This window comes from Mchenga conophoros, linkage group LG13 (genome assembly GCF_057382185.1).
Source record: "Mchenga conophoros isolate Kocher_MC1m ecotype Shallow Benthic linkage group LG13, M_conophoros_male_GT1.1, whole genome shotgun sequence".
Lineage (NCBI taxonomy): Eukaryota > Metazoa > Chordata > Actinopteri > Cichliformes > Cichlidae > Mchenga > Mchenga conophoros.
This window is the reverse complement of record NC_140538.1, coordinates 21,818,039-21,830,950: the sequence shown is the minus strand read 5'-3', so window position 1 is coordinate 21,830,950 and position 12,912 is coordinate 21,818,039. Positions and strand designations below refer to the sequence as shown.

Here is a 12,912-nt window from a genome sequence, read left to right as displayed (position 1 = left end):
GGCATTTTAGGTTACACTGAGATCAAACACCACGGTCTGATATGTATAGCTTCTCTTTAGTAGCTGATTTAATGCTGTGGACACAGTTTGGAGTACAAACAAATCATACACGTCTTAGCTCTAATGAAATCTAATACATGCAGGTAGCTTTTCTTTGCTGCAAGCTCTTTAGTTTACACTGCTGACGCATCATGTGCAAATGCACCACCGCCGTGACACAGTTAGAGCAGACGTCTAAAGGTTTATTTGAGCCAGTGCACGGTAGTGTTTGGCACCACACAAAAGATCCGCCCTGTGAATCGATGCAGGCTTGAGGCCTTGAGCAGATCCTTGTCCATGACTGGGAATTTGCATTTAAATTGCATCACCCACACAGCCTGATGCAGTGCACCTGAGGAAGTACAGAAGGAATTGGGATGAGTTCAGGAGCAATGACATACTGCTACTGTATTTGAAATAAATACATTATAAAAAACATAAGACAAGCAACAAAACAACGAATTTGACTCATTCCTTATCTTTCTGCTCCTTACTTTGGATCTAAAGTTGTGATAAGAAACCATGTGATCACATAAATCACTGCGGTGAATTACACAAAATGTGTTTGTTTTTGTCTTTTAAGAGTTGCCTATCTGGACTCACCCTTGACCAACACAGGTGTGGTAGGTGGTATTATATGATGGGCTTGGTCAAAGATTACAGACAAAAACAGGTTGCATTCCACGGTGGGGAGTCTCCTTGACATTCATTGACCAAACAGACCCATTAGCACTCCCATTAGCTGAATTTGCAGTGGATGGATGATTCTCCAGAAAACAGTGCACCTCATAAACTGCTTGCCCCATTGAACGGCCACAGAAGCTCTGAAATGTAATGAAAGCCTACCTGTTTAAAAGCCGATGAAGACCAGTTCACTTATATTTGATCCAGGAACACAAGTGTGACTGAAGGACAGGTTATATTTGATATTTGGCTATAGATGGATAGAGTGACGAGTGACAGAAAGACATTCAGACAGGTTGCACTGTGCACTGTGTTAAGTGTGAAGCTTTAAGAATGAAACCCTCTTTTTAAAAAACAACAAAAACATAGTACACATGTTTTCTTATTTGGTTAAACACATTAGACATAAAAACAATGATTTTCACCGAGATGTGTGTATATAGTTCCTTCACCCATGCCACTATCACCAGACTTCTTTTTTTTTTTGAATTGCAGTAGGGTATATTGTCACTGGAGACAGGTGTACTGCAGTCTTCGCATAACATACATTTTTTTGAACTAGTGCGCACAGAAGTGCATTATCTTAGCACACTGGTGCAACACTGGGCATGTGTATATCATAGTCCAGCCCCGCAAACCCGCCCACCCCTCCCTCTGTGCTTCTTCGGTGCCTCTCCGTCCGCCCGCCCGCAGCAGTCTCCTTCACGGCGAGCTTTCACTACAGAGATGGCTGTGAAAGTGTGTAGATCAGTACTCCTCTTGTCCCGGAGCAGCGGAGCGGTGGCCAGCAGCCGCCCCGCACTTGTTGTCTCTTCACAGCGGCATCATCAGCATATAAGACCGGTAAGTCCCAGGACGTCTGAGACAGCTCCGAGAGAGAGAAACAGAGAGAGAGAGAGAGAGAGAGAGGGGTAGGGACCGAGCTGGCGAGGCTGGACCGGAGAGAAGGCAAGCGGGGCTGGCTAAGGAAGTGAAGCTAACTAGCGTCAATATCTCCCCCACTTCATTTATTTCTTTGAGGTCGAGCTTCACGTAAAGGTGAGGCACACGACGAGTCATGATACGTATCCCAACCTGGTGTCGCGTGGATATTTTAATCCACGGTGGGACGTAGAGGTTTGACAGAGAGGCAATGCAGCTTTTTGGAGCACTTGAAACCCATCGACACCCCGCTGCTGCTGCCCCGCCGTTTACTGTAACTAGCCTTCAAACATTCGCCTCTCAAAAGCTTCATAACCCGTGATTTAAAAAAACAACAACAAATCCAAAACCCAGAAGAAATCCTTCAACTTTGCAGGCATATGTTAATCCCAGTATCATTCTGATCAGCGAATATGAATTAGAATAAGACCCAGTTTGAGCTTCTAGGTTGCAGTACCTGCTAGGGTTGGTTTGACTGTGGAAGGGTATGGATGCCTTATTTTTTGTGCTTTTGCAGTAAAGGTGTGATTGAGAGCCCGTGGCTGATGGTTAGCCCCATCTCTCTGCTATTACCTGGTGTGTGTTTGTGCAGCAGCAGAAACTCAGAACAATGAACATCTGTCCAGACCTGAGGAGGAAGTTGTGCTTGTGTGTGTGTGTGTGTGTGTGTCTGCAAGAGAGCTGAAGAGAGTTATCCATAGATGCACTCAGTGTTGACACATGAGGCTTCACAGAAACATGGAAGTCTGTACTTGGATGATGTCAGACTCTCCAGCCAGCCTGCTGTTTCTCCCCTCCCTGTGGGTGTTTCCCCATTCATCAGGGAAATCCTAGGTATTCCTGCAAGCTGATGCAGGTCTTTTCTTTACATGGTCACTGTAGTAATGGATGCACCCTCAACAATGCTCACAATAACAGGAAGGCAATTGCGTTTACAGAGCTGTCACTACCATGCAATAGTTGCACAGCGTTTTCCTGCCTCTGTCACCCCCGCCCCTCCCCCCTTGTCAGAAGGGGGGGTGTCACAGAGGCAGAGGAAACTGTGAGTCTTTCCAGCAGCAGCCTGAGGAGGGAGGAGAAGCCCAGGATGGGGTTCTGGGAATGTGGAAGTCTTTGCAGTAGTTAGAAGTACTGATGTAATGTTTTGAGAGTTTTGTTGTCTTTCTCTCTATCTCTGACACCATCTTCAGGCACACTTTCCACAGGCCTTATGAAATTAAATGAGGCTTTCCTTCTCAGCGAAGCAGGCCAGCCCGGAGGTTAAGGAGCTGTCAGAAGAGACACACACACTCCATATCTCCACACTAGACCCACTGTGAACTATCACCCACTGTGAACTATTACAGTGAAAAAATTTGAGTCTGAATTGATATTCTTGGCCTCTTCCATCTCTAAGAAAGCCTTAACTGTTTTAAGCACGTTACTACTCACTGTCTCTTGCCAGAGTTGGCCGCTAATAAGTTTTCATTTTATTTCAGGCTGCCCAGGTTTGTAGTGTTATTTGTCTGTCATATTGTGTCTCCGTCCAGTGAAGCGTTGCTGCGGCGGCCCCTAACGCGGGCCTGTCACTTTGTGACAGCCAAGCCTCTGTATTCATTTGTGAGTCTTCCAGTGGAAACCCTGTTTCGGCACTAGTGTTGATTAAAGCTGCAGTGGGATGCATACAGTTTCCATGCAGGCTGTATGCACACATGTTTCAAAGAAGACCTAAATATGGTTTCTAGAGCCCAACTTGAAATGTAGAGCTGTGTAATGGCTCTGATGATGGGGCTGCAAAGGAGACAGTGTACTCCATATGCTTGCATTTAACCTGCACTAGATTAATATTGAGCCAGCTGTCATATATGATGCTGCTTTCCTGATGTGTAGTAGGAGTGGCGAGTCACTGGGAATACTCCTTGTAAAAGGGTTATAAATCAGTCAGGAGTTTCTGTACTGCGAGATAGTCAATATGTTCATATCTTGCATCTAAAATATGTGATTTAATGGAAAATGTGGCAATAAAAGGCATTAAATATTGTTTTTTGTAGTCATTTACTTACATTAAAGCTCCTATGTTCATTAAAGCTGAACAGCTGGAGACTAGAGCAGCTGGGGCCGGGGGGCCGAGGCCCGCTCCTGGCTTTTAATCCAATCAGTAAAGGAGTAAACTAATTTATCCGTGCTGCCTTCACAGACTCAGCTCTGAACTTGTCCGGATTAGTGTGATAAGAGAGTGACTCTAAGCTTGTGGCTGTGCTAAGGGTGATAAGATAGCTGAATGACTGATAGACGTGTCCGCAATGGCAGTTCCATCAATGTTATTCTACCATTCACGGACAAACTGGTTTCAGACTCAGCGATCCAACATTTACAGACTGAGGGGGGAAACAGGTATATGGTATGAAGTGATGGGGGAAATGTCCATTCGGCTGCCATTTATCTGCTACTTAATGAGTCCAGTCTTCAGTTTGCAGTCAGATGATTGGCAGGTGTATGACGCCATGTTGTGTGAAAAATAACTGATGGCAATTCAGAGACCGTTTGTTTATGACATTTGGGTTTTACAACGATGACCTTCGTTTCTGTTCTCAGATGTTATCACATCATGGCCAGTAGCTCAGCAGGAGAGAAGTGATAATAATGTGTGGTCAACATAGCTGATATTGGATTACTATCTATACACAGGGGCGTTTTTAGTGGGATGAGTTTTTCTTGGGTGAGTGGGTGAGAAAGCTGATCTGAGTTTTCTCGCAGGGCTTTCATTGTCTTTGTAAGTGACGGTTATCGTGACGCTAAGTGATTTCACTTTTATAAAGTCCTGTTTTAGTTTTATCATAGATGACCCAAAACCCTAAAAACCTGAAGTGAAACCATGTCAGAAAGATACATGAAAGCAATTCATGCAACGCATCCCATATGAAGAATCTGAAAGAACCATCAGCAGTGCTCTTATTGTTTGGCTATATTCAGACTGTTTTAAAAGTTTGCAGTGTGACTCGACTTTTAGTCTAAGGCATATCTGTTCCTATAATGAGCTTGAAAAACTGATTAGCCAAGATCACTAGCACCAGTGTTTATGAGTTTGAGATAGTGAGCTAATGAACAGGAAATAACAACGAGGCAACCAATCTTGTTTTGCCAGACGGGCATGTTAGTTTACCCCGATTCACTGGGAACCTATCTTAGTCAAACGGGTGTCTTGAGACACTGTGACTGGATTCACTACCCACTAACGTATAGACATTGTTCCAAGCTGTGACCCGCATGCATTTGTTTTTTTGGTTTTGTTTGCATAAAATCTGTCCAAAAATCATCTGGTTATTAACAGAGCAACACTGTGTGAAAGGTCGAAACAGGTAAACCAGATAATAACATGCCGGTTGTGCCAGTTGTTATGTCGTGCCATCCACTCTTCCTGCCAATCCTGATTTAAATGAACAAATAAAGCGGGGAAGAAGTAAATGTTGTTAAAATACACAGCATGCCACATTGACAGAAAAGGATTTCCTCTAAATAGATTTTCCTCATTCCCAAAAAGATATTTACCAAGTTCGTAGTTACTTCCTGAAATCTCTTGATTGTTTTTTTTTTTTTTTTTTTTTTTAGAGCAAAAGTGGCTTCTGGGTATATATCATGCGTCTTTATCAAAACAAATCCAGCAATCAGGCCAAGCCGAGCACCCGCAGCAGTTTAATTTGTTGGGCCAGCATAAAATCAAAATAGTTCATTTACTCAAGGTTGAGGTAAAAGTGCATGTAGCCTAATAAAAGATAAAGAGTTAATTTAGAGATGAGCTGAAAATAAAGAGGTGCACTTCCTCATTTAGTTGAAGTAAAACGTATCTAGGGTGTTAATTATTAAGCTGACGTGACAGTAAACTGGTACCACTGTGGGTTATATTCTGCCAGGGACATGAACTAGTCTGGCTGGGTCTAAATGCGTCTCAGTAACTCATAACACCAGAATGTGGACGCATACTCGCTCTGAAGCTTCAGGCAGTACAGACTTATGTCTCCTTCCTGTCTGTAAGGCTCATGCTGCAGCACCTTTCCTGGCATTTCGTGGCAGTGTCGTGAAAAGATCATGGATTATCTTAACACCAGACAAAATGACAAGTGTGTGTTGTCATCTTATTACGGTGATGAAAAGCTGATAGCTTTAGCGGCCGTAGTAATGACAGAGCTCCTGTCAGCTCTGGTGGCGGTCACCCTGTCGAGTGGTAGCCAGAGTAATTTCCAGGGTCTGCTGTGGTTCAGGAGTTATGTGGCGGATGGGCCTTTTTTCCATCTACAGATTTCGGCAGGGTGACTCACTGTGTCTGTTACAGTTAGGTCGACAAGTTTGTGAAACAGTTCAGCTAAAACAGGAGTGTCAAACATAAGGCCCAGGGGCCAGAATCAACCAGCCAAAGACTCCACTCTGGTCAGCTTAGCAGCTTTGGAAAATGTGAGGGATGATATACATTTTAGACTTTTAACTGTGTTTTTCAGCTTTTCCTACTGAACCAAAGTAAATAAGTAATAGATAAACAACTAAATAACAAAAGCTAACGAAACGTTTTCTGAGATTTTCCAGATATTTTTTCTACAGTTTCAACCCAAAGCAGCATTTCTTCATCAGATTGATGAAGAAATGCTACATCAACATCAGTACGTCTCAGTTTTTCTGAGACGTACTGATGTTGACGTAGCATTTCTTCATCAATTTGAACTTGCACTTGTTGTTTTTATATCAAAATCTTTCATAGATTAAATGTGTAGTTAAGCTTATTTACACTGACAGGAGAGTTTGACTGGTCAAAATTTGCTGAGAATTTCATGTCAAAAGCACCTTTAGAAATGTGTTCACTTACAAGAAAATTTGTGACGTGTCCAATACTTATTTTGTGTGTGAGTGAGTGCACGTGTACCTGTGTGCACGTGTGTGGACGTGCTAGGAGGCGAAGCTTCTCACCCGCTGTGTTCATTCACACTGCTTCATATCTTTTAGCAAACTTGCTTTCTAGTTGACGCTCACTGGCCCTTAATGATCCGTGAGCTGCTGAGAGCACAGGCACACGGCCCATAGCAAGAAGCGTGTTTGACATTTTTTTTTCTTCTTTCTGAGGTTTGTGTGCGCCCCAGAGAAATCACCCAGTGCTCTCTTTTTGGCTGCTGTCTCTGCCTTGTTAACCCACTGTGGGCTGCCCCACATGGGATTTTTTTCTGTTCCTACTGCTCTATTTACACACATACACTCACAAATGAACATGTAGTAAAATTTGTGTAACATTACATATGTATGTCATTGTTTGTAGTATAATAAGTACAATTCTGTAAATATAAAAAAAGAAACTTAACATATTCTTTTCATTTCTCTACAGTTTACTGGCTTCATTTTGGAGAGTATTGCTTTAAAATACAGTTGTAGGTTAGTCCTGTTAGAAGGATGCCGTAGAAGCGTGTGTGCCTAATGTTCTAAATACTCCAGCTGTGAATTTTCTAACTACTACGTTCTGCATTACTGCCTTTAAAAAAACAAGGTGAACTTTAGCAAATTCATCGGCATAAAGAGGGAAAAAACAAAACAGTTTTTAGGCTCTGAGGAGCTCCAATCATTTGCAGCCTGTTTGCTGTCTGCCGTGTTATGTATTTAGCGAGTGTGGTCGCTACTGTAGCACTCGATCTGTTTCCTGTTTTGCATTTACCGTGCAGTTATTATTTTAATGATCCAGCACCTTACTGTAGCGAGGATCTGCATGCTTCAGTTATCGCCTCATTATGGTGACGTTTGGCATTGCAATGGGTGAGACTGTCGTGATGGACAAAGTCCTCATTAGTAATCCGGATGGCATTTCATCCTTGAAGTGAAAAAAGACTGGCGAACCTCTGCTGTTGGCGTAGACTAATTAGCTGCTTTCCATGTTTCTGTGTGGCCCAGCGTGTCTGCAGTCAGGTCTGAAAAGGACATTAAATTAGGCCAACTTGCGTAATGTGATGATGGATGGAGGCATCGCTTGGTTACCCTCTCTCATCTCAGATCGGGGGGCTTGTGGCATCCTCTGCCAGGAGGGCAGGTTGCTACTAGAGCCCGAAGGTCATCAGCTGCCCTGCCTTTCAGGCCATTAGTTATGAGATTGGTCTCATTATTGTGACAAATCAGTGGGAATGCTGGGTCCAAATGAGCAGTGTAAATTAGACCGGGCAGATTTAGCTTGTGTGAAGGTCGGCTTTACCCGAATTCGTCAAAAATATGTGACAGTTATGGGAAACGGTTTCCAGACTCACGTGTTGTCCCGTCACTTTGTTAACCTATACTTCACTTTTGCTGCGCTGAAATCATTGCTTTGTCCACAGTCATTTTCATGGCATCGTCATGCGTAACCGGGGTAAATTCTTACCTGGATCTTACCTGGACATTTGCAACCTGTCACAAACCAGTTCAGAAGAACTATGAAGAGTCTGGAAAATACAGCTTGGGTTGACCTTTCCTTCTGGAAATATTGATTGGGTATAGCATCGTTTATTCAAGTTCATGGTGAATTAAGAGCAGCTGCAGAGTTGGATGGATGTTGTGTAGACACATTGACAGTCTGGGGTGACAATTAAATAAAAAAAGAAAAGAGTGGGTGCTTTCATTTCATTAGGATGTAAATTGCACCTCATGAGTGCAGTCTTTCTCCTCCTTTTGCAAGACTTTTGTTTAGAGCAGGGCGATATGGCCAAAAATATTTATCACGATATATATTTGAAAATTTGCGATAATGATATAACCGACGATATAATTGATGCGAGACAAAATACAACTCCACAACATTACTAGCGCAAAAAGACAACCTTCCATTTATTTTCACTTAAACAAGAAGCTGGTTTTTATGTACATTAAAGCTTTATAAAAATGTAACAGTGCAAATGCAAATTCCTTGCTGAAAGTTTAACCAAAAGGCATTTCCACTAGAAATGGGCTGACATGTCCTGAGCATAACCATGTATAATATCCACTGAAGTTAAAAAGAGGTGCTTTGCAACATTAAACTGCAGTGTGCAGTACGTATGTTTCGGACCATAAGGTGCACGGGATTATAAGGCACATTAAGCGAAACAAAGCAGTCAGATAAATCAAACTTTATTAAACTCATTCTTCTTGCTTCCTCCACTTCTGTACCATTGATTCATTAATGTTGAATTCTCTGGTAGCTGCTCTATTCCCATGTTGTTGCAGTATATTAATGACTAACCTCGTATTGTGGATGGATTATCTCAGTTGTTCTCCTGACTGAAGTTTGGTCCGTTTACAGTATCCTGCCATGCGATTGCATTTGTCTCTAACCATGAAGAACCTTCACGTTAACTTTTATAAGTGGAAAAGTGTTAGTGTTCGTCCTCCAGCTTCACTATTTATGTTATGCTAACATAGCTGTGTCGCTAGCGATCACGTAGCACATCATTATATACCAGCTAGCCCAACTTCAGTAACCCTACAAACGTCACTGCTGTTTAGTTTCCTGTCTTCATTTATGTTGGAAGTGATAGCAGAGCTGTACGTTTGATTTTTTTCAGAAATCTCTCAGTCAGAACATGCTATATCATGCTTAGGTAACTAGCGAAACTAGCGAGCTAACTTCCGCTAGCTTCCTGCTAACTTCTAACTCCGTTAAATGTAATAACTTTTGTTTTCATGGATGCCTGGAAGTTAAACTTTATAGTTACACCTGGTAAAGCAGCAATGCTGATCGTTTTATTAAAGATGAAAGAATTTAGACAGTTTTTAACTCTAAGTGATGCTGCAGTGTTGTTTGACCTGAAGCATACGGAGTTTAGGACCCAGATTACTCCCAGATTTAAGAGCATCTTAGTCCGACAAATATGACAATAACAACGGCCGCTTGCATGTTCTGCAAAAAAATGTGCTTTGTTGTGTATCTGACGGACAAACACCAAACCAGTTCCACATCACTGAAGTTGCACCATTTTTACAAACCAATTCTGGTTCATCTGTTTCACTCAACAATCGGCCATGTGCGTATGAAAACAAAGGCACTGCGCATGCGCGTTTTACTCCCATTCTATCGCGATATTTCATTTTCCTATCGTTGCCTAACATTATACCGGTATTACCGTGAACGGTATAATATGGCCCAGCCCTACTTTTGTTTGCATATGACCATGGAGTATAAACGTCTCAAAGCTTCCTGTATCTTGAATTTCTCATATCAGTCCAGTCATTGTTGGATTCCCTGAGCTGAGCCTGCCCAGTATTACTTTCTAGAGTTTATAAATGACAGGTTTAGAAATTACCGTTTTTCAGTGAAACGCAGAAAATAACCAGGGTGGTGTGAGGAGAATCGCGACTGCTCGACAGGCAGCAGGAAAGAAGAAACTGGGATATCGGTCAACTGTGAGGCAGTTCTTAATTACAAATGGAAGCATGTGCGAATGAGCCCCGCTTTGCTGATGGAGTAATGTTTGGAAAGTGGTTCAGAGGAACGTTGGGAATCTATGATGTGAGGATTCCCTTGGCCTCAGGCTCACCTTTATTTCACAGAACAGAAACTAGCTGCTTCCCTTTACAACTTTCCCATTACTTTGACAGCAGAATTGGAAAGATTCCTGCATGTGTCTAACTCTGGAACCGTCTTTGCTTCGAAATTGGAGTTTTACTCAGAAGATCATTATCCAGTTTCCAGGAAACTAGTAGATGTATAAATAAAACAAAAAATATTGTTGCTTGGAAGCACTTTTGTGACTTCCAGGGTACCTTTTCAGAATTTATTTTGCATAGCTTTAGATGCACACTTCCACACGGACTCTTTCATGCATTGGTAAAGTAGCACATTTTACATGCCTGACAAAGCATAGTAACTTTGTAAATTATTTATGTATATATTAGAGTCTCTTGGAGGAATAGGTAGTACATTACTGGCCATTCACTGCACAGTTGTGCTCCTTTAAGTTATAGTTTAACCAAAATAGAATAAAACATGTGTTGCAGATTTTGGAGGCAGCCCTTGAAAGCCAACTAAGGCGTACAAATGACTCAGTGGATTCACTTTCCAAGCGGAATCCCGACAAACTTAAACAAGGCTAATAGCACTCTTAATTACTCGGGCCCCTCACAACGGCACACACAACGGCACACTCGCACAAGCTCATAAGCAGTCCTTTTGTTCCTGCTGGATCGATGCTCGGGGTTAATGGCACGAGAGCTTGACATTTTCGAGCTGGCTGCACGTCTTTTGTCCCGGTGATTTTTAGCGTGTGAGCCAATGTCTCCTCTGATAAAGCCAGCTGATCTCTGAGAGGCACAGGACCTAGAACTGCTGGGGGGAAATTTGCATGTGTTTCAGAGTTTATCTGTATGACAAAACCTGCTCGTGCTGTGTTACTAGTGAAGCGAGGCCTTCACCAGTCATGGCTAAACAGGATACGAGGGCCACTGTGACATCATCCTTGTGTCGAGGTCATTGCGGGTAGTGGTAGCGCGTGTCGACCTAAGAGAAATTGTCTCCTCATGGTGGCTCAGTGTGGCGTGATGTCTGCTGGTTGTTGTTTCTTTTCAGCATTGCCTCTATTTGCTCCTTTTACCCTCACGGTCGCCATGCATTAGCCACAGCTGTCAGAACAGAGTTTTGTAGACTTCCGCTCATGTACTGATACTTCATGCTTTGGGCCAAAAGCAAATTAAAGAAGCGCTCAGATTTGATGTGCGTCGTCCTCAAGAATATTCTAGCAGGGAAGATTATGTAAAAAGTCTATTTGTTTACACAAATACAACTATTTTTAGAGGAGTGCTTTAAAAGCACACTTCAAGATTCACATGATTTTAAACAAACAAATAAAGACGACCAAGAATGTTGTATTATTTTATTATATAATAAATCAATCCTTATCTCATATTAAATCAATTGTACTGTGGACTCCAATAGATTTGGAGGCTGCGGAAATCCTTACTTTTCAGAATAATCTCATCTTCCTCTCGTGTCCTCAGCTTGTGTGTTTCTTGAGCTTCATTTGTGCTTGCTCTTCTTTTGTAGCACTCGCTAGATAGTTGCTGGAATAAATACCATGATGGCAACTTTATCGCCATCTGCATGCGTGACCACGTGACGGGAATGAGAAGAAGGAAAAAGGATGTGTAGAGTGTGAGAGCAGAACTGTGGGGTGCCATAACGTTCATAATGATCTGTTTCTGCGAGGCACGAGCAGGAAAGAAGTCTGCAGCAAATGAAAAATTAGCTTGCTTTATGTTATTATGCATTAAATTGCCAAATCTGATTTAATTATTCAACAATTTAGCACTTGATCCCCCAGAGCTCCAAAGGGCTGACTCGCAAACTTCAGTTCTGGCCCCGTTTGCTTTTGCACCACCAGCCCGCTCTCTGTCTGAAATCAGCCGCCTGTGTTTTGTGAAGGATGCTTATGACATCCCCATTACACCACTAGAAGTCAAGATGTGAGCTTCAGCTGAGATTGATCAGAGTCTGAGCACATCCGGGGAGTCAATGAGCCCCATAAAACAAGACACTCTGTTCGGCCTGGCGCCCAGTTTGTTTGCACTGTGATTACCCATATTGTACCGGTGCCATGGTAGACACAAGCGCACACATGGGGGTTTCACCATGGAGAAGACAAACAAAGATGCACACCTCTGTCCAACAATGGACTCCAAGCCCTCAAGTCCCATTGTTATATTTATAATAGGCTGGAACAGATAGAGACAAATATATCTTCACCAGGACACAGCAAGGGCAGCTTAGTAACCTAAGCTCATATTTTATTTTATTTTTGTGTTACTTTTTGTGTCCGTGCATGGCTTCACAAGCCCTAATTCTAACAGTTTTCCTGCCGATAGAAGCCCCTCTCCTCTGAATTCTCAATTGCTTGTTTTAAATGAATCGGGAGTCTGAGCTTTGAGCCTTGTCTCTTTTAATTAACTCCTATATCAGCACTAGTGGGTCAATGACTGGAGACGCGTGTGGATTAAACATAACTGATCCAGAGAGCTGAACTGAGGTATTGGACATGAGACAAAGCACGGAGGGGTTATGTGGTACACTATGGGTGGGGTTTTAGAGGCTCGTTCAAACCAACAGGGTCACTGTAATGGTGCTCTATACTTCTGCGTGATCATGAGGTTTTGACCTGATAATCTCATTATGATGATATTGTGCCAAGCGTCACGGGGCCTGTGAGATATGGCCAAATTATAATATCACACTATATATGAGTCAGAGAAGTGTTAATGTATTGCTGCTGTTGATAAACTGTGCATTAAACACTGTTGAGTGTTTTTGATTTATTCTTGTAC

General features: G+C 42.5%; 1 protein-coding gene across 2 annotated transcripts in view; it reads left to right on the top strand.

The window, feature by feature from the left end:
* The first annotated feature begins 1,390 nt into the window (after window positions 1-1,390).
* mcu (mitochondrial calcium uniporter) overlaps window positions 1,391-12,912 on the top strand; it is a 68,580-nt gene continuing 57,058 nt past the window's right edge. Inside the window, exon 1 of one of the 2 annotated variants that reach the window (XM_085297207.1) lies at window positions 1,391-1,566. In XM_085297207.1, the coding sequence (XP_085153333.1) occupies window positions 1,450-1,566 (117 nt within the window). In that variant the 5' untranslated portion in view covers window positions 1,391-1,449. The remainder of the gene's footprint in view (window positions 1,567-12,912) is intronic. The other variant, XM_085297206.1, reaches the window with a different exon arrangement.